General features: G+C 37.2%; 1 protein-coding gene across 4 annotated transcripts; it reads right to left on the bottom strand.

Annotated features, from left to right (window-relative positions):
- Window positions 1-316: 316 nt before the first annotated feature.
- LOC121504633 (Fc receptor-like protein 5) lies at window positions 317-20776 on the bottom strand. 4 transcript variants are annotated; one of them, XM_041779599.1, is made up of 22 exons: window positions 20631-20776; window positions 20019-20093; window positions 19758-19790; window positions 17071-17343; window positions 16216-16473; window positions 15820-16095; window positions 15299-15565; window positions 14942-15217; window positions 13676-13942; window positions 13319-13594; window positions 12865-13167; window positions 9190-9456; window positions 8287-8535; window positions 7411-7527; window positions 7280-7295; window positions 7104-7192; window positions 6932-6982; window positions 4808-4870; window positions 4661-4720; window positions 2861-2917; window positions 1148-1201; window positions 317-1033 (listed from the first exon to the last, which is right to left on the bottom strand). In XM_041779599.1, the coding sequence occupies exons 2-22, from the start codon at window positions 20053-20055 to the stop codon at window positions 1026-1028; spliced, it is 3297 nt and encodes a 1098-aa protein (XP_041635533.1). In that variant the 5' UTR covers window positions 20056-20093; window positions 20631-20776; the 3' UTR covers window positions 317-1025. The 4 variants fall into 4 exon arrangements, 3 of the variants coding, with proteins under 3 accessions (XP_041635533.1, XP_041635530.1, XP_041635532.1); XM_041779596.1 differs by having other exon boundaries at window positions 20019-20090; XM_041779598.1 differs by having other exon boundaries at window positions 7411-7524; window positions 20019-20090.
- Window positions 20777-21629: the final 853 nt, after the last annotated feature.

The raw sequence follows: 21629 nt of genomic DNA, 5'->3' as shown, positions 1-21629 counted from the left end.
ATTGTACTATGCATGCACAGATTAAGTTTCTTCTGCATGTAGGATCAGGCCACAAGGATCACAGATACACCAGCATGACACTCGAGGCAGACGCCCAATTAAATGAGACTGATCTTAAGCACTTTGCAGCTATCTGGAGCACCTAATCATGGTTCACATGATGGTTTATGTTAAAGCTCTAGGCATTCACTGTTATCTGTGTGTACTCAACACTGATATTTGATGTAACAAGGAGTTAAACTCACAGGGCTGATCAAGATTTAGTTGTTAAATTTAAATTTAATTAATGCACATAAAAGCCAAAACATTTATCTGGTATTATTTTGAATTTTATTTACATATCATAGAAAGAAAAAAAACTGCTATGTACATTTTTTTCCAATACTGTTCACCTTGTTCAACAATAAAAATGATACATGAAACATAACAGAAGTAATTTTACAACCATTTTTTGTACAACACCAAGTATGCTACCTCAAATCTCCCAATTCCTTCATTTTCAGCTTTGGAATAAGAATGCAAAAAGAAAATTCATCAGAGGGAGATTTATGACACTGAGTTCATACCTTCACTATCACCCTTTTTTTTACAGCAAATCACACATTTTTGAAAATGATAAAATCCTGTAAAGATACATATAAAAGTGAATGTCAACACTGCTCACAGCAGCAGCACACAAGTCTATGAATGATGCATAAGACGGCAAACAAAAAAGAAACACACACAAGGTATCTTGTTTTCCCCTATAAATACATTCCCATGACACTAACTTTACAGAACACAGCTTGATTCCTGAAAAGCACTTGAGTACACAAGTGTCACGTTTACAGCTACAAATGCTTATCAAGCATGGGTTTGTTTTGTTGAGTTGCAGTCTATTCCTTTGGTTTATTGGTACAAAACTTAAGTGACTCTGTGACCAGTCCAGGGTGTACCCTGCCTTTCACCTAATGACAGCTGGGATAGGGTCCAGGCCCCCCCCCAACGGATAAGTGGTACAGAAAATGGATGGATGGGATGGAACTTCACTGATCTGGAGGAGAGGCAAAGAAAAAACACACAAGTACGGACACTTAAGTTCATCAACTTAAATAAATCCAGCAATAATATCAGCACTACACCATCCTGATTAATATTAAGTAATTACCTGGTTTGACTTCAGAGTAAACAGATTCTTCTGTTGGTGCATTATTTGATTTTCCTGCAAATGGAAAGCTTGTTAGTGAAACTTCTTCACATCATGATTAATCTACACAGTCATGATCTTTAGAGCTGACAGGCATTTGTGGACAACAAAAACATGTGTAGCTCTCTATGAATGGAGCTGATGATGCTACCTATGCTCACAAAGCTAACTGGTATTGATCATTAAAACATGAAGGTAAAATAAGATATAATACTGAAATACACTTGACATTTAACTAGGGGTGTGACGAGATCTCGTGGCATGAGATCTCGCGAGATCAAAACGCCCCGAGATTTCTCGTCGCGGAAAAATCAATCTCGTGAAATCGGACAGAAGGAGCAGGAGCTCGCCTTACAGAAAAAAATACCAAACTGGCTTAGAGATCCTAAAGATCACAAAGATGCCATGGAGACTTTGAAACTGTTCGTGAGAGAGCTAATGAAGAAACGGAGCTGATCCGTGACCCATTAAGATCACCGCTCCAACCCCCACCCCCTCCGCGTGTGCTAAGTGGAGCCGCACATGATCATAACGGTCCGAGTTGATGAGATTCTGCTGCTGGTAACCTGTGCAGTCTTCTTGAGGAGAATACAGCGTCTATTTAGCTTGTGTATGCACGCAGACTCACTTTTAGTGCCACTATTTGTGACTTTGTAACTTTGAAACAGTCGCTGCTTCCTCATGTCTCCTTCTCGTCTCCCCGTCTGTCACTCACACATCCATCAGCTGTTGGCTGTGCGTATCATCAATCAGAAGCTTAAAGAGTGCCTGTGGCGGTAAACTTAGCAAAACAAACTCTGTTTGAGCACCATAGAGTCCACTGTTAGCTCCAAAAAAATTACATTTTAGCCCCAGTTAAACGCACCATACTTGCTGTCGGACAGCAGACAGAGCAGAGACACACACACTTACTCACCAACGCACACACATTAACACACACTCATCAGTGCATGGTGTCCAACACTGTTAAAGCTCATGAGAAAAAAGACCATAAAACTATAAAATAATCTATTTCTCTTAATAACAGCAAACGTGTTATTGACAGAGATATTTCTTTTGATTGTTTTAAATATGGATGTCCTGAAAGAGGATGAGAAATAGTTTGATTTTACTGGTGCAGCTCTTTAGATTTAGGTATGTTGAAAATAGTGCTTAAAATAGTTTCAAAATAATCTAAAAGCTTTTATTATATATAATTAAATATTCTATTAAAAATAGTTATTGTAATTGAAGTGACAAGAGCATAGTGTAGTAAATTAACGATTTTGTAGACTGTTAAAATGAAAGGTTTGATTTGAAGGGCATGAAAATGTACAGTTTGAGTCAGAGTTGGACAAGACATACTGTTTGGAAGCATTGATAGCCTACTCAGTGCTTAGTTCAAACATTTTTGAATACACCTGAATGTGTTGCAGTTAAGACTTTCAGCTGTTTAAGGGACATATTTTCCACCCATGTATTTTTTTTCCCCCAAATTCAAAAACAGTGTAAAATCTTGTCTCGTCTCGTGTCTTGTGGGCCTAAATCTCGTCTCGTCTCGTGAGATAAGTGTCTCGTCACACCCCTACATTTAACATATATGCTGTGACTAATCAGTGCTTGCAATATTTGCCATATTTCATATATGATGCTATGTTGGAAAATAAAAAACTGCATACTGCATACTTCACTTACCCTTTTTTTTCTTTCCTTTACCCTTATTGTGGTTGATCTGAGTGTATGTGACATCATCTAAAAAAAGACAACAGATGATAGGATTTGTTTACTTTATAGACATAGTTTGATATCTACAGACTGATCAGCTGATGTATCAACAGAGTAAAAGAAAATAATAATTTGGATACACTTTAGTTTATCATGACTGTACAGAGTAAATGTCCAGTAGAGCCCAAATTGGCTTGCATGTGCTTAAAGTTTTTCTACCAGTTGAGGTATTTTCTTGGGTTTGGAAAGTCTGTTAGTTCTCCTTGAATTGTACGTTTGGAACAAAACATTATGCCTCCTCTGACAGCAACTCTGAGTGGGCGGGGCTGTTTTTCTTCCCCCACATAGTGACATGGCTAAGGGTGCAGTCCTGCTTAATCTATGCCTCACATGTAAGCATAACATTTACAGGGACGCATAACCTTTTTTTCCTCACTGTCTGACATTAAATGAGACTGACCTTTACTGTGTTAGATCAGCTAGGATGACCAAAATTATCTGTATTTGCGTAATGCCAGAATAATGAGAGGGAATTTTTTTTAGAGAATCCCTTATTAAATTTACTCAGTCAGAAGTTTACATACGTTTCCCTACTATTTGGTAGCATTATCTTTAAACTGTATGACTTGGGTCAAACATTTTACCTGTTTGGTTTGGTTGAATCAAACTTGAGTCTGTCATGTAGGTTCAGCTCATTTGAACTGGTGTGAAAGCTGATAGTTGATCTCTGGTGTGCACCAAGCAACTATACCGAGACCACCTTAAAAGTCAGGTGGGTTAGTGTGTTTTTATTTCAATAGTTTGCAGTAAGAACATGAACTGACATAACAGCAGAATGTTTTGTTCTTTTTGGATTAAACCAGCTACTTTAGTCAGATAAATGTGTGAAAATCCACAGGCAGACCTGATAGGATTTTAGAAGCAATTGTAAAAGTGTTCTTTTTTTCTTCCTCTCTTTTAATGCCGCTGCTAAGGATAAATCTAATAAAAGTAGTGAATATCCAGCATATAGACTTTACCTGTGCATCACTCACAGGTAAGCTAAGAAAGGTCAATTTATTGAATTGTTTTTTTAAGAAATAACCTGATATGAGTTCAATTCAGGATCGCGAGACCAGGATTAAAATATACTGTGAATCATTATTTCATATGTGTTTACCTTACCTTCAAATATCTACTAGCAAATTTCATACCCGTATACTTTGTATGTATTTGTAAAAATGCAATAAATTCCAACCAATTACAGAGTATGTAAACACAGACCAAACCTGTTATTACTATTATGCGAAACTGTAAAAAAAAAAAAAAAAAAAAAAAAACTGTCCATAAGTCAAACCAAATCAACAGGACCAGAAGTGTGAAAACCCCCCCTAAGCCTTTAAGGTCAACATAAACAAGCTGAAGGAGGAGATGTCCCAACTTGTGTGGACACAGCCAAAAAAATAAAAACCCAGAGGGTGTATGACTTCACCTTTTCTTTTTAGAAAGGCCTTACTCATTCATATTTTTAGCAGGATTATGTTTTATATCTCTTGTTTCAGCTGTTACATATAAGGCCTTCAATACTTCATGCAGCCCCCCCCATCACTGAAATGAGTCTTACAGACAATTTATGTATGATTTAAAATTTTTGTCCTTATTTTGACTCAAAGAGGAAACAGTCAAGATAATGAAGAGGTAATGATCATGAAGCTGACCCATTATTGCCTCTAGTGTGATATGCAGCATTTTACCATCAACTTAAAGCAGAAGTGTTATAACTGACTGTACCTGCTGGTGCTATCTTCACCTCAGAATAAACAGCCTTCTCCTGTGACTCAGGTTTCTTCCCTGTGAAATGATGTAAAAACAATGGAAAAACAAATACTGTAAATGCACATCAATACTATTTCATTCTACTTTATTTGAGGCACTTACCCTTCTTTCGAAGGTTTTTAAGTTCAATCAAAGAATATGTAACATCCTGGGATTGGTCTGCACCTGAAATGAACACGTGTTATTATCTAGACACAATAGCACTTGGTCTATCGGTAATTTAGTTCATTTTTGCTGTATTTGGAAAGAGAATGATTCTCTTCATGTTTTATTGTCTCAAATGTGCATAAACCCTTGTGAGCATGTGTTCACTTGGCCCTATTAATTTTGTAGCTGTAAATGATGATGTTCAATTCTGTCTTGTCTACTATAAATGTCTGCTTGTTTCCTTACTGGGCATGTACGATGAAAACTGAACGAGGAAGTCAAAAACATGTTATAGTCTAGTTAAAGAGGAAACATTTAATTTAACACCACAGAAGAAGATTCTATGAATCTGGCAAGCCTAAGAATTTTGACATAGCATCCACATGAAATCAATCTCTAAGATACAACAACAAATATTTTTTTAAACAGTAGATTTATGGTACTATTGACTCTGAAGATGCCTCAAATAATTCAACATAGACTCACCGGCCACTTTATTTGGTACACCTTGCTAGTACTAGGTTGCACTTTCTTTTGCCTTCAGAACTGCCTTAATTCTTCGTTGCATAGTTTCAACAACGTGTTGGAAACATTCCTCAGAATGTCCATATCGACATGATAGCAACTGCTGCACATTCATGATGTGAATCTCCCATTCCACCACAAAGCTGCTCTATTGGATTGAGATCTGGTGACTGTGGAGGCCTCTGGAGCACAGTGAATTTATTGACATGTTCAAGAAACCAGTTTGAGATAATTTGATATTTGTGAGATTTGGTGCATTATCCTGCTAGGAGTAGCCATGGGATTGACATGGTCCCACATCCCCCACACCATTACACCACCACCAGCCTGTAACGTTCATATAAGGCAAGATGGATCCATGCTTCATATTGTTATAGCCAAATTCTGACCCAACCACCTGCATTTCACAGCTGAAATCAAGACTCATAGGAGCAGGCAACTTTTTTTCCAATCTTCTATTGTCCAATTTTGGTGAGCCCTTATGATTTGCATTCAGATATAGTCGTCTGCATGTCTCAGTTGTAATGAGTGTTTATTTGAGTTACTGTTGCCTTTCTATCATCTTGAACCAGTCTGCTGTTTGTCCTCTAACCTCGTTCACACAACTGCCACTCACTGGATATTTTCCCCAGTGGATCAGCAGTTAGTAAAATACTCAGACCAGCCCGTCTGGCACCAACAACCATGCCAAATTCAAAGTCACTTAAATCCCCTTTCTTCCCCGTTCTGAGTCATCTTGACCACGTTGATGCATTGAGTTGCTGCCATGTGATTGGCTGATCAGCTATTTGTGTTAATAAGCAATTCAAAAAGTGTACCTAATAAAGTGGCCGGTGAGTGTAGATTCACATTAGCAGAAGTAGAGCAAAGAAATTTTGCTTTAACTCCCAAAACTGATACTGTTCATGACACATGAACACAAAATAAATTATCAATGATGCACAAGCCAGTTTCATTTCTTAAAAACATGTTTAAAGTAGAACATCCTGGCTCAGTTCAGTTAATCTTATTCAGAGTTTTGACAGCTGAGTTCAAGTTAAAGAAAGTGTATAGCTAAAATGTTAGAGGGTATTACTGTATTTTTGGATTGTATAAGATACTTAGCAACAGTGGTGGCATCAGCCTCCAAAGATTTCAGTGTGCATTGCCCCTTTAAGTGGTGTTTGCTGGGGGAGGCATGGCTATACAGAACCCCAGATGGGTACACTTGTTCCACATAATTTAGCAGATTGAGGTTAAAATGGGCCAATAAACAATGTTGGCTTAATTGGACGCTTTATTGAAAAATTTCAAAACATTTTTTTTTTCACCCAGAAGGTCTTTGTTTATGGCACTATTTTGCAACTTCCTGTTCTTCCTCCTCAGCGTATCATCATCATCTCCTGATTAGCTGTTTGGGTCTGGGCTTGAAGTCTCAATTCACACTGACATCTCTGCTACTATTGTCAAGTACCTTATACAGCCCAACTTAAAAAACACCTAAATATCCATTTAACCTTTAAATATGTTGGAACATTTTTGGTATGCATATTTTGAAAAGACAGAACTATTTACCCTGTGCTGAGTTTTCAGGGCCTTTGATGGTTTCATAATGACAGACCTCCCCTACAGAGAGAAAAACATCAGCATTTACTATTTACACAACTATGTAAGGATAAATAGTATGATATTTAAAGAAGGAAGATGTGATTGTACATAAATGTGTACAATTACATTAAATACCTACCTTTGATGGGAGAGTAGTATCCATCATTATGAGTCTCCTCCTGGGGGTTTGTGACAGAGCTTTGGTTCGTCCTCTGAAACTGGAGTGAACTGCATTTCAGAAATAAGGTATATTAATCTGAGAAACATGGGATAGACTGTTATTGTGTTAAAAACAAGAAAAAAAGATGAACCAACCCGCAAAGACATGAACCTGTGGGCAAAATAGGACATTAACTGTTAGACTGTTTTACACTGCACTTTTCACTTTTCATGTCAGTGCATTTAAAATAAACTATTACTCATCTAATATAGACAAAAGTTCTCACCTTTGGACTGCCTGTGGCGGTACAACAGGAGCAGGAGAATTAAAAGCATGACTCCACAAATAATCCCCACAATTATCAGAATTACTGTTAATGGAAACTCCTTAGACCTGGATGCTGCTGTAGTAAATAATAAAGAATAACTATTAAAAAACAGCTTATAAAGAAACTAATAAAGTGTGATTTAAAAGTCTGACTAATATTGCATCAAGCCATAGTAATGACTTAACCCACACATAGAGAAGTAAATTAATGTACTGCAATTTTAGAAATCAAGAACCCACATGCATGCACACTACAGGATAACTTTGGTGATAGTGTGCTGTCATATACATGTGTCATATCACACATGTTTAGCCGGGTCAGATGTCTGAAACAATCAGCAAACAGACACCCAGAGCTAATATACTGTAATTAGTAGAAATATCAGCACTATCACCCACACCCAATGACCTCTTTATCATCTCGTCCCAATCATTTGATTAGCAGTGAAATTTATTCTTGTCTCATGGGAATCGCACAGATCTGATACAGACCTGATGAAAATCAAAGTGTGATCAGAAAGTTGTCTATGAAAACTTTAGTGTCATGTATAAAATGTGCAGGTGATACTTTTATTTTTATTTGACTATTTTGTAAAAGCCCTGCACCTGAGGGATGTGTGCATAATTACTTTTCTTCTAATCCCACAGGAATCCCATGATCCAAGGGACAAACAAAAATGTCAGCCTCTGGAGGCTTGTTTTCTTTTTTGATGTCACTTTTTAGTGAATCAAAAATAAAATGTTACAAGAAAAGAAAAGAACAGTAGTCTTTTTTTGTATTTAGATAGAGTCATGGTTTAAATAAAGCAAAATCAGTCTGTGTTATTCTGCTCACCTTTAACTGACATCCAACTCTGTGATGACTCTTTTCCTGATATTTGACACTTGTAGAAACCCTCGTCTGATTTTGACACAGCAGAAATATTCAGCTCTCTTCTGGTGTCATTCTGGATGAGTTTGTCATTTTGATAGAAGAACACAATAGAAACAGTTTCTGTGTCTTCTCTTCTTACTTTGCAGCTTAAACTAACAGAATCTCCCTCAGTCACTGGATGGACAGGAGTCACCAAGATAATATCAGGATCTGAAAGCAGCAAAAGAAAAGAGACTTTTGTTAGGCGATCAGTATCGACACCATTGCTCCTTAACTTGCAGCTTAAGCTAACAGAACTTCTTTCTGTCACTGGACGGACAGGAGTTACCAGAATAATATCAGAATCTGTAAACAGCAAAAGAAAGGACATTACAGTGAGAATACTGGGTTTGAAGTTGGAATTTAGCAGACACACCAAACCACTGCTATTGTTAAAAATTTGGCATTAAATGTGTTTAAAACACATCTTCCATGTATGAGGGTTCTCTTCTGCCAGAGGTGGAGAAAGTACCAGACTGTTGTACTGTAGTAAAAGAACAGTTACAGAAACACAGCCTAAGTCCTACATAACATATGAAGAGTTCATTTGCAAAAACAGTTAAACTTCATTCTGGTAAATAATGAGCTGAGAGTTAAAATTAATACTTTCAATTGAGCTGTTTTCCTATCTAAAATCTTGTAAAATTATTAATTAATTATACTTATTATAATTATACTTAATCAACTTCTGTCTGGTTGATATTACAATGAAAAATTACATTTTATGAAATTTTATAAAAATAGAGTTATCTGTTTTTGCAAATGACACTTCATATGATAAGAAAATATAAATAGATACTGAAAAGGAAATGTAATAAATCATACTCTGTTTAGTGATGTTGACAGCGTTGCTGAACTCTCCTGATCCAGACTCACACCAGAACACATGATTTCTCTTTTTGTATGTAACAATTGAACATGTAGATCCAGTCATTTTATCCCACTGGGAGCAATCCTTCAGGCTGCTGTCTTTATCAAACATCTTCACTCTCCACTGAGAAGAGTTCCCCACACAGATCAGTGAGACTGAGTCTGAGATGAAGTGTTGAACTCTGTCAGGACTCACTGTGAGAGATGCTGCTGAATCAAAACCTACAAGAAAGAAAGAAAGAAAGAACAGTAGTTCAAATATCAGAAATGCAGCTCAGACTGATCAATGGTGGTCAGAGCACACCGTCTGCATTTGATTCTATATTTTCCTCAGCACACAGAGGAAATGTTCTGGATCAGTGGTACTCAACCTTATTCTACCAAAGAGCCACATCGTCTAGAAAAAATTTTAGCGAGAGCCACAATCCCAACCCGAAATGTACGGTAGATAATAGATCAGTTAATCTTTAGTTGAAATGAAATAAAACAGTGGATTTGTGGATCATTATGAGGTTAAATGGGATGCAAATGTCTGTATAGAGTCAGAAGAACCAATATGTCACTGATAATGAGCATATATTTATTTTATATATCACTGACATCAGGCTAAAACCTTGTATCTCAATTTTTCATGATTTTAATTTGTTTTTATAAATCATATTTATATCATTTTATAAATTATAAACTTTTCATTCCCTGAAAAGTGGTCATTTTGGAGATATCAGTCTTTGGCCCAACACCAGCGTTATGAAAGCTCCACCTGGCCTGAAGATTTTTAAGATATTAGAATGAGCTGAGTTTGAGCCCTGAGATGCTTTCAAAGAAAATGATGGTTGGCTATTTGGGTATTTATATCTCATACTGGGGAATTAACTGGAGTTCTGTGGCTTTATAATTTTTTTCTGCTCATTTTTAATTCTTTAGTTAAAGCGGGAGGGGTCTTACTTTGGTCTTTGCCCTGGGCCTCCAAATGACTAAAACCAGCCCTGCCTCACACCTGCAGCTCTCCAGACACATCGTTTCACCCTGCTTTATTTTGGAGTTTTGGTTTTATATTTCTGCTCTTTTGACAATATTTATGATCATTAGTACATTAAAGATCAAATAAAACACCCACATTTGAACAACTTTCACTAGATACTAGATACGACGTTATCTCCACATGTGATCTGTGTGAGTTATGCTCGTTGATGACGCACATCGTCGTAATTGTCATAAGATCTGGGTGTGAGAGAGCATCGGCAGGATGTTGCTAGAGAAAAAGTTAAAACGAGGAAATGGGAAGCTTCAATTTGAACATAAGACAGCAGACCTCAATGCAGAGGTTGCGCTGGACTTTTTTGTTGTCCATCACTCCTTTAAAATCTCGCTGGATCCATCCTGACACAGAGCTTCATACAGCACACACTCATGCGTTACAGCGCAGAGACAAGCTGGAGAGATGGAGAACAACTTTATAATTCTGTCTCTGTTATGACCTGTGTGTAGGTTACAAATGTATGCCTTTATCTGTTAGATTTCCATGACTGATATCATGGAAACTACGGTGTTAAAGTGGGGTTTCAGAGAGAGAGAGAGAGAGAGAGAGAGAGAGAGGGGTGAGCGAGCAAGAGAGAATAAAGCAACAGGCGCTGATCTGAATCATCATTCACCCATCTCTCTGTACCCTCTCTTATTTAGATAAAAGTTTTCTTTTTCTTTTTTTTTTTCCAAGTAAGCCTTCAAAGAGCCGCAACTGGTCACTAAAGAGCCACATGCGGCTCACTAACCACGGGTTGAGTATCACTATTGATTGTAAATTAGTGACTTTCATCTGACTGTGTGTTGATTTTGTCATTACAACTGCTGATGAGTGTCCCTTTGTTTTTTTCCCTATAATTTGAAATATGCTAATTTAACAACAAAACTAAACTGATAAAACACAGCTATATGTCACTGGTTGAACTAAAACAGCACTTAGCTGGTTTGACAGATACATTTGTCTCTGAGCAGGAACAATAACATGCAGACATTTCTGAATATGATGCCATCTTTATGGAAAACTTTTTCCAATTGAAATGGAATATATTGTGTTATATATTGTCTTTCTGGACAAGGCCCTAGTAACTCAAAATCTATGGCAAGGCAGGTCTCCTCTGGCAAGGACAAAGCAGAGTCAACCTCATATTTAGGCAATTGATACTGATGCACTATACATCCTTTAGGAGCACTTAAAGTCACAGACATCAGCTCTAACTCAGTGGGTAACTTCACTCATGGAGTGAATGCATCTCACATCACAAAGAAACAACAATTCACCATAAACATGACCAAAATAACCCCAGCAGGGATGACTCTACAACAGGAAACATCCAAACAAAACCAAACAGTTATAAAACACATCTGAAAACAAGCAAACACTGGTGGACGAAAACTGTGAAATAACTCCAACACTGAAAACCATTTCACTCAGAATGGAGTTAAAAATTACACTTTATAGGTGCAGATGGCCTAGCTGTTAGGTTGAACCCGACACATGCAAGCTGCCAGGCTCAAGACTGCCTTTGGCTCCTTTCCTGCATGCCCCCAGCCCACACGCTATAGTCCCTGTTTCTGAATCTATCCTATTGAGTCAGTGTATCCTGTGTACAACAGCTTTTTTGGTATGTCATGTGGAATCATTCTCTCTCTATGTGCTACTGTAGAGTCAATAGAGGTGGAAAAAGTTCAAGACTATAGTACTCAAGTAAAAGTACAGTTAAAACTTACTGACTAAAAGTAACAGTACTAATCTCAAAATGTACAACTAACAACTCAAATAAAGTAATTTCAGTACATGTAATTAGTCACTTTCCACTGCTGCTAATTATTAACAGTTTATCAGTTAAGAGCTGCAGTACAAATCGCTCCCTCTCTAGTCAGTGTAGTTCCACTGCCTACGCTCCAGTTCTTGCTGGCACGTCTCTGAATCGCCACTCTGCTGCGCTTTGTTGGGGATACGTCAATTCCCGTCAATCAGAAAGCTCCAAACAGGAAGTCAAACATGTAGAATATCCGTCATTGATGAGGAAAAGTTAACTTTTGAGGATATTTAGCCAAAGGATTTTACATTAAACTAAACACCCTTTAAGGAAACATTAACCTCTTAACTTTTCTAAGGTACTCACTCATGGTGGAGGCAGTAACAACATGGAGTCATGCCAGAATGGATGACAAATTAGGGGAGCATGACATAGCTGTTCAATGTGAAAATTGCAGGTAACACAGCCACCTGTCACTAGTTGCCTCTGTAGTTGTTCTTAATGACTGCTGCCTGCAACAATACTCTTCAGTCTATGATACACAACCACTAACTGCTTTAGCATCAATAGCAACTAATGGGAAAAGTGTGGTGTAGTTTTGAAAGTAACATTTTTTATTGAAAGATGAGGAAAGTTTAAGGCAACCTCATATCCTTCCTTTTGGCATTTTGATGCTATACAAAAGAAAAAAATGCTTGTGAGAAAAATAAAACTCTACATCTACCTATTGAAGTAAGCTGCGTGGCTCCATGCTATTGAAAGTGAATAGTCTAAGACCATCAAATTCACTTCCTTACTTTCATAAGATTGTTATTCAAGCTGCTAATGAGAATGACAGAAACAAACTGACCTCCAGACCAGACAAACTTTGGTTCACTGTGATCAGTGAACTTCACTGGATCTCCTCGTCCAGCTCTGCATGCATATCCTGATGTGTGCGTCTCTCCATGAACAATGTAGGAATGCTTCTCAGTCCCACTGCTGCTTTCAGACAGCAGCTCATAGTTGTAGGAATCATCTGGTAGTTTGGGAATAGCTTTATACCAGAAGAACCTCCATCCTGCTGATGGATGTTTAACATCACAGCTCAGAGTCACTGAGTCTCCAGGACTCAGCCATGATGGAGACACAGTCAGGACAGGCCTCGGTGAATCTGTTGATAAAGTGATTCATCAAAACAAATCATTCAATAAGAGATTATCATGCATCCATTACTAAGGACTTCACTCTTTATCATCATGTACATGAAGCGCAAAGTCCTGGAATAAATCGTTTAATATCTATTTAAAAGAAATGCCACTTACTGTATAAAACTGTTAATGAGATGGGATGGCTCCATTTGGTTGAAGACCTGTCACTTTTTCTCCTGCCCCTACAGCTGTAGTTTCCAGTGTGGGATAAATAAACAGATGTGATACTATAGTCTTTCTGCGCTGAGGGTTTGTATGAGCTTGTTGTTTCCCACTCATACTCCCACTCAGTGTTTTCTCCATCCTTTATCTCACATCTGAGAGTGATCGTCTCTCCACTGTACACCTCTGACCAGTTGGGGTGAAGAGTCAAAACAGCCTCGATAGCATCTGTTAAAAATCAAGAAATCACTGTCAGTATGAGGAAAACCTTAAAACCACATCAAAAACCCAGAAAAATACCACACTCACTCTTTTTGTTGATCATTATTTCCTCACTGTCCTCTGTGTAGTAGGGTGAATTTCCTCTCTGTCCTCTGCATTGATAAAGTCCCTCCTCTGAGACATGCAGTTGTCCAGATAAATCTGCAATTTTTACCACAGAGTTTGAAGATGTATCCCGTCTGTATAAATAGTCATAGCTCCAACCAGATGATGAGCTCACAGAGCAGGTCAGGGTCACATCGCCCCCTAGTGGAATATCTCTGACATCAGCTCTCAGTTCAGCTTTTGGTCGTTCTGTGGAATGAATCGATTTAAATATCATAATTAAAACAAATCTTCATATCATTTATGGTGTTGGCCATGAAACTTATTGTACAGTAAATAAGTTTTGATCTCTCATCTTTACTGTAATTCCTGGTTTTATTATCATTTCAGTCATTCAACAAATAAATACTAACTACTTTATGTACTAGGAAACATTGATGGATTAGGAATGCACACGAATAGCTGGCTAAACTGTTAAATTTTAATCCTTTTGTCATCTGTACCTGAATGACAAGTCAGTTAAACTAATGATCAGAGGTGGTAAAAGTACACAATTATCATACTCAAGTAAAATTACAGTTACTCTGGGTAAAATTTACATCAGGAAAGGTAAAAGTACAGGTCTATGAATCTACTAAAGTAAAAGTAAAAAGTAGTTCACTGAAACTTTACTTTAAAGGTGCAGTGTGTAATATTTAGCCTAGTAGCATTGAGTAAAACAAACAAACTTGTTTAAATGAAACATCATGTCTATAGGTAGGTCTATCCTAATTAGTGTTTATCCACCTGACAAAAATGTGTGTGTTTTTCTTTTTTAATATTAACTCAGAATAAGCAGTCTATTCATACATGAGGAGGGTCCCCTCTATGGACGCCGCCATCTGGATTTTTTGCATTTTGCATGTTTCTATGGTGCCACAGAGCGACCAAATAACAGATACACTTTTTTTTTTAATTCCACTGGTTGCCACAGTTTTCACCGGAGAAACATACAAAATGCAAAAATTCAAGATGGCGGCATCCATGGAGGGGACCCACCCCATATGAATAGATTGATTATTCTGAGTTAATATAAAAAACAAGACATATTTTTTTTTCAGATGGATAAACACGAATTAGGATAGACCTACCTATAGACAAATCATTTAATAAGAGATTAAGAGACTTCACTCTTTGTCATCATGTACATGAATCACAACGGCTTGAAAAAAATATATATAACATTTATTTGAAAGAAATGTGACTTACTGTTTAAAACTGTTAATGAGATGGGACGGCTCCATTTAGTTGAAGACCTGTCACTTTTTCTCCTGCCCCTACAGCTGTAGTTTCCAGTGTGGGATCCATAAACAGATGTGATACTATACTCTTTCTGCTTTAGGGGTTTGAATGAGCTTGTTGTTTCCCACTCATACTCCCACTCAGTGTTTGCTCCATCCTTTATCTCACATCTGAGAGTGATCGTCTCTCCTCTGTACACCTCTGACCAGTTGGGGTGAAGAGTCAAAACAGCCTCGTTAGCATCTGTTAAAAATCAAGAATTCACTGTCAGTATGAGGAAAACCTTAAAACCACATCAAAAACCCAGAAAAATACCACACTCACTCTTTTTGTTGATCATTATTTCCTCACTGTCCTCTGTGTCGTAGGGTGGATTTCCTCTCTGTCCTCTGCACTGATAGAGTCCCTCCTCTGAGACACGCAGTTTCCCAAACGAGTTTGCATTTTGTGCCAGAAAGTCTGAAGATGTATCCCATCTGTATAAATATTGATAGCTCCAACCAGATGATGAGCTCACAGAGCAGGTCAGGGTCACATCGCCCCCTAGTGGAATATCTCTGACATCAGCTCTCAGTTCAGCTTTTGGTTGTTCTGTGGAATGAATCGATTTAAATCATGATAAAAATAAATCTTCACATCATTTATGGTGTTGGCCATGAGACTTATTGTACAGTAAATAAGTTTTGATCTCTCATCTGCACTGTAATTCCTGGTTTTATTATTATTTCAATCATTCAACAAATAAATACTTACTACTTTATGTGCTAGGAAACCTTTTATCATCATGAGGTGGGGTGAAAATCTTAGAACATGATTGATGATAAACATAAATCAGTCCACCTTACCTGACACTCTCACTGTGACTGGAGCGCTCCACTCTGTAGAGGAATGAGGATCAGTTTTGGGTTTTCCCCGACACTTGTAGTCTCCATCGTTGTTAGCAGTAACACTGATAGTGAAGTGTTCAGAGTGTTTAAGAATAGTAACACTGATGGTTGTTTCCCACTCATACTCCCACTCTCTGTCGTCTCCATCAAGAATTTTACAGCTCAGTGTGATCGTCTCTCCTCTGTATATCTCAGTCCACTGGGTTTGTAGAGACACAACAGCCCTGTTTGTTACTGGAAATGATGAAGAGGTCAAAACAGAAAAAGGTTCAAACATAAGGTGCCACATTGTTATTTAATAGTGAGTTATTTTTCACAAGCAATCTGAATGTGGTATAACATTTTTGTCTTTACCGACTGAATCACTGAACAGAGTGTAGTAAGGTGGGTTTCCTCTCACTCCTCTGCACCAGTACAGTCCTCCTTGTGTGACTCTGATTTGTTCATTTGAGGGATAACGTTCATCTTGTGTGATCTGGATTTCAGAGGTTTTCTCTCCTCTGTACCAGAGGAAACTCCAGCCAGATGATGGAGGCTTCACGTTGCAGATCAGAGTCACAGAGCCTTCTGCTGGAAATGCTTCACTCTCAAGCTGAGCCTGTGGTTCATATCCTTTTAGATTTATTAACAGATGTTAAAAATGTAAACTTTTGTTCCAGTGATGTGGATAAACAAAAACATGCAGCCAAAATAAGAAGTATTTGTGAGAATTTAGAGCTTAAACTCACTGTATCAGGAGTGCAATATGATGTTAAATTTAAGAACTATAGAAACTAATCAACTGCATTGAGAGGAGCCTTTAAAATTTATAATTTTTCAACAATCCAAATTCACAACATGTAGATTTTTCACCTTAATACTACAAATAAAAAAAGAATCAATCATATTTAACAGCTATCAGCAGACTTTTGGTTAGATCTGTTATTATTTGTGACCTGTGGGGGAAAAAAAACTCATTGTCATATACTGAATCATTAAAAAATAAAAGACTCTTGTTCAACCATATAGATAGAACTTTAAAAGATAAAACAATCTTACATGCCGCTCAGTTATTGTGTATTGTCATTTAAAAATGGAAAAAAGTTTTCACAGTGTCGTTTAAAAGACATCATTATTATTGATGAATCATTTTTTTTGTTCATCATCATTTAGTGAGTGAAACTGTTACAAATATGCATTTTTCAGTATTAACCACATGCTTATACTCACCTGTTACTGTCAGTCTGAAGGGCTTACTCCATTTTGTGTGGGAATTTTGTTGGTGGACCGTCCTGCCGATACATCTGTATTCTCCATCATCAGATGTGGTGGTGCTGCTAATACTGTACTCATTGTGTGTTGTCCATTTGTCCCCTTGGGGTGTTCTCCATGAATATCTCCATTCAGTTTCTCTACTTCCCTCAATCTCACACCTGAGAGTGATCGTCTCACCCCAGAATATCTGATCCCAGTTGGATTTAAGGGTCACATGAGGAGTGATATCTGTTCAGATCAAAAATACTTGTTCAGGTGAGAAATGGATTAAATGACATTTTTTGCAACAATTCAATCCAAGCAGCTGACCAAGCTTTTTCTGTTGAAGGGAAATACATTTTGGAGAGACATCAAACTCTAGAAAATTTTGATGATTAACAATATCACTACCTGAAACGAGTTGAGAAATTTGAACCAAATTCAAAAATGTTTTTGCTCTCAGTGCATGTGATTTCCACAGTTTCCTAGAATGGAATAAAAAGATCAAATCTACCAATGTCTATCTAAATGATGGGAACCTGTAACTGAATTTAAAGCATGCTGTTGTAAGTGGGGTGTGAAGAGACGAGTGATGATAGTTCATTCAGAAAGTATTCAGACCTCCTTCACTATTTTCAATTTTGTTTTATTGCAGCCTAATGTAAAAATATTTTAATTCTCATTAATCTAAGCTCAGTACCCCATCATGACAAGGTGAAAACAGGATTTTTGATTTTTAGATAGAAATATCTCATTGGTGTAAGTATTCAGACCCTTTGCAAAAACAATGAAATTTATCTCTGGTTCCTCCAATTTCTCCCAGTCTTTGCTGAGATGTTTCTACTCCTTGTTTGGAATCAATCTGTGGTAAATTAAATTGATTGGACTTGATTTGAAAAGGCACACGCCTCTCTGTAGAAGGCCTTACAGATGACAATGCAGGTCAGAGCAAAATCCAAACCATGAGGTCAAAAGAAACTGCCTGCAGAGGTCAGAGACAGGGTTGATGTAAGGCACAGAAAGCTACAAAAAGTCTTTGCTGCACTAAAGGTTCCCAAGAACTCTGTGGCCTCCATAATCCTCAAATGGACGACTTTTGGCACAACCAGGACCTGGCTTTCATTTAAAGCTTTTTGAAAACTCCAAGTAGGATTTTGTGTGTTTTGCACTGAGGAAAGGCGTCCGTCCAGCCACTCTGCCATAAGCCCAGATTGGTGGAGGGCTGAAGTGATGGTTGTCCCTCTGGAACTTTGTCCTGTCCCCACATAAGGATCTCTGGAACTCAGCCAGAGTGCCCATAGGTTTTTTGGGTCACCTCTCTTGCTAAGGCCCTTCTCTCCCAGTGCCCAGTGATTTTAATTCAATACAGATGGACTCCAATCAAGGTGTAGAAACATCTCAGCAAAAATCAAGAAAAATGGAACCTGAGCTAAATTTCAAGTGTTTTTCTAAAGGGTCTGAATACTTATGTCAGTGTGGTATTTCAGTTCTTTAGCTTTACTAAATTAAGAAATCAGGGGAATGTGAAACAACAAGATTATTTTGTTATTGGCAAAAGTTAAGAACAGTGTCAGATGCAACAAAACAAAACAAAAAATATAGGTCTGTAAAATTGGCATTGCCAAGTGATTCTTTCTGCAATACATGTAACAATGAGAAAAAATCAGTTTGAAGAAAAGTTTCTGTCAGAATGAGGCCAAGAGTGAGGATATCTGTGACGCTGGAATTTGAAGTGTATTGATGATGGACTGGAGCTGAGTTTGATGATTTCAGACTGATTGTAGTTCAGTGAGAAGTCTGAATGTAAAGCTACATGTCATCAGCATAGCAGTGGAAATGAAGAACATGATGAGGGATGATGATTCCAAGCAGTGTCGAATTTACAGATATTTTTAATTCTAGTCTCACTCTAAGTCTTTAGATTAAATGTCTTTTAGTTTTAGTCATATTTTAGTCCTTCTACCCTTTATAGTTTTAGTCTAGTTTGGTTGACGAAAACTCAAAAACATTTTAGTCTTAATGTTTAGTCCAGACATTCATTCTCTCTCCTGAATCTGTTATTTAGTCATGTTAGTGTGTTCTATACACTCTGCTAAAGCTGGGGTCCCCGCAGAAGAGATACAGATGTATTGTATTTTGTCAGATTTACCCACAATGGAGAAATATCCTGGAGTTCAAATGTCTGTCGAAAACTAAATTAAATTTCAGTCATCTTTATGAAAAACAAAATTACATACTGTCAGTTTTAGTCAAAGATCTGATTTTGGCTAGTCTTTGTTTAGGCTTTCTTGAGGAAAAAAAAGTCTAACATTTTTAGTCATAGTTTCAGTTTACAAAATTTACACTGATTCCAAGGGAAATCAAGTAAATAATGAAAAGGAGGGGACAATGCTTTAAATCGTAGGGGGACACCATGAGTCAGAGGAGCTTTGAATGTGAACAAACCGTGGTCTGACAGTGACCCTGAAACCTCTTTGCTACTAAGTTGGTCCAAGTTCATCTGGAGGTAGATGAAAGCTTGGTTTCTTTGATTCTTTAACAATATTAAGACAATTCCAATCCCTTTTTTTCTTATTTCTTTTAAAAAACAGAAGAAAGTGATATAGTACATAAAAATAGGAGCTACTGGAGAAATATGAATAATAAACAAAAAAGAAAATTACCTTCTGTGTTTCCATAGAGGGGTGTAATCAGCACTAAAACACAGGTAGGACACTAATTTAAACACTTTAAAGTAAATACTTTACAAATGTTGTCAATAACTGAAATAAACACCATGGACTTCTTACTACTGCACATTCTTCAAACAGCATGTTCACTGATTCCTGTTGTTATCTAAACAGCCAAGCTATAACACTACATGTTCAAAGAAACATGACTTTCTATTATAAAGTCACAGAATTAGAAAGCACTGTTGTACTCACAGAATAATCCCAACACACAGAGCAGCGTTTGGCACATCTTCACATTTAAAGTCACCGTGATATTCCACCTCACTGCTTTAAAACAATAAAAGTCAACTTTGCATGTGTTGTAAATGAAGAAAAAGAGAAGAGAGATATGTATGACTGCATTAATATATCAGGCAGAATATGTCATCAGCTTCGCCCTCTATCCTTCCTTCCTTTTTACACGAAACTTTAACAAGTACTGTGGCTCTGACCACAAGCCTCTTGTCATTTTCCACTTCCTGTTGATTGCTGTCACAAAAAAGCTTTCAACAGAAATTTCATTTGGAGGTGAGAATAAGTGGCTGAAATACACATAAAGCCAATAAATGTAATAATTTACAAACATTATTTCATAAATAATAGTTGTAGTTGTAGAAGGCCATTTAACTGCAGATGATTTATTTGAAATCTATACATTATAGAAATGTGGCTTTTGAGAAACCATGTAATATAAGTTTGAAACTATTACAAATTCATTGCCTTGACAGAATATAGCCATAGTAAGTTAAAAAGGAAAGACAGATGTTTTATATTGTGGTAGAACTCTACTATGTTTGACTAAAGTCAAAAAAGGAGAAGACTTACTGCCTATTTCCCAAAAGCAAAGCTGAAATTTCACCAACAGACCCAAGTCGGCATAAAAATAATGTGTTTCCTTCTCTATTAGTCATTGCAGAAAACATAAATCAGAAGTCCGGCCCCTTTCTCCACATTGACTATTTTACTTTTGCACTGACTGTTACTTTTTGAGTTCCTTACTGAGAATTTAAGGGAAACGTAAAAACTGTAATAGGACAGACTATTTTTTGTCATCATTGTGTCGGTCACATTTACCATGAGGCCTTAACAGTGTGATGAAATGTGGTTAGCAGTACCTGAGGATGCATTTGCAGAAAGTTCAGTTTTACATGTGTTTATTAAGCAAAACTCAAGTACTAATAAACTCATATCCTCTACAGTTCTTGATACATTTTTTTAATTGAAAGACTTATTCACCCATGATGTAGTTCACACTTGGTACAGCCTGACTGACCACTTCCTGTATTAGCAGCTCTGCGTAAGAAAGTACATCTTTCTCTCAGGGCTGATATGCTGTCATTGCAGAAGCAGAATCCTAACTATTGCTTATGTAGTATGACTTAAGGCAGTATTTAAGTGAATGTTGAATTGACCTTATTCAGATAAAGCAGGGGTTTTTAAGTGTGGGAGAGTGAGCCTCCCCTGAAAGGACATGTCTGGTACGCCCCTAACTAATAAATCCTTCTCAACATGTTTTTGAGATTCGAAAAAAAGGATCTGTGTCCCACCTTTCAACATCGTTTGAACAATGTGTCCCCATTTTTGTCTGCATCTTTTTGAACACATCAGTCATTTTCTTTGCATGTTTATTTGAGATCTGAAACTAAACAGCCAGAAATGTGGATGGCTAATGTTGTAAATGTTCTAACATATATAATCAGTTTAACTCCAACTGAATCAGTGTGAATAATGCATCACAGATGGTTGGACACATAACAAACATAATTGTACACTATGTTCAATATTTGTCATATCACTGCCTCAAAATAGAATGTAAATCATTTT

The sequence above is a fragment of the Cheilinus undulatus genome, linkage group 22, assembly GCF_018320785.1.
Source record: "Cheilinus undulatus linkage group 22, ASM1832078v1, whole genome shotgun sequence".
NCBI classification, from domain to species: domain Eukaryota; kingdom Metazoa; phylum Chordata; class Actinopteri; order Labriformes; family Labridae; genus Cheilinus; species Cheilinus undulatus.
Note: the sequence above shows the minus strand (reverse complement) of the source record. Positions and strands in the feature narration are given on the sequence as shown.

Excerpts from the sequence above, each read along its gene's own strand:
- LOC121504633 (XM_041779596.1), bottom strand. Across the intron at positions 17,344-19,757 it reads CCTCTATGGAAACACAGAAG|ATATCACTCCTCATGTGACC; the intron begins GTAATTTTCTTT and ends TGATCTGAACAG. Across the intron at positions 8,536-9,189 it reads TGTCAACATCACTAAACAGA|ATCCTGATATTATCTTGGTG; the intron begins GTATGATTTATT and ends TGCTGCTTTCAG.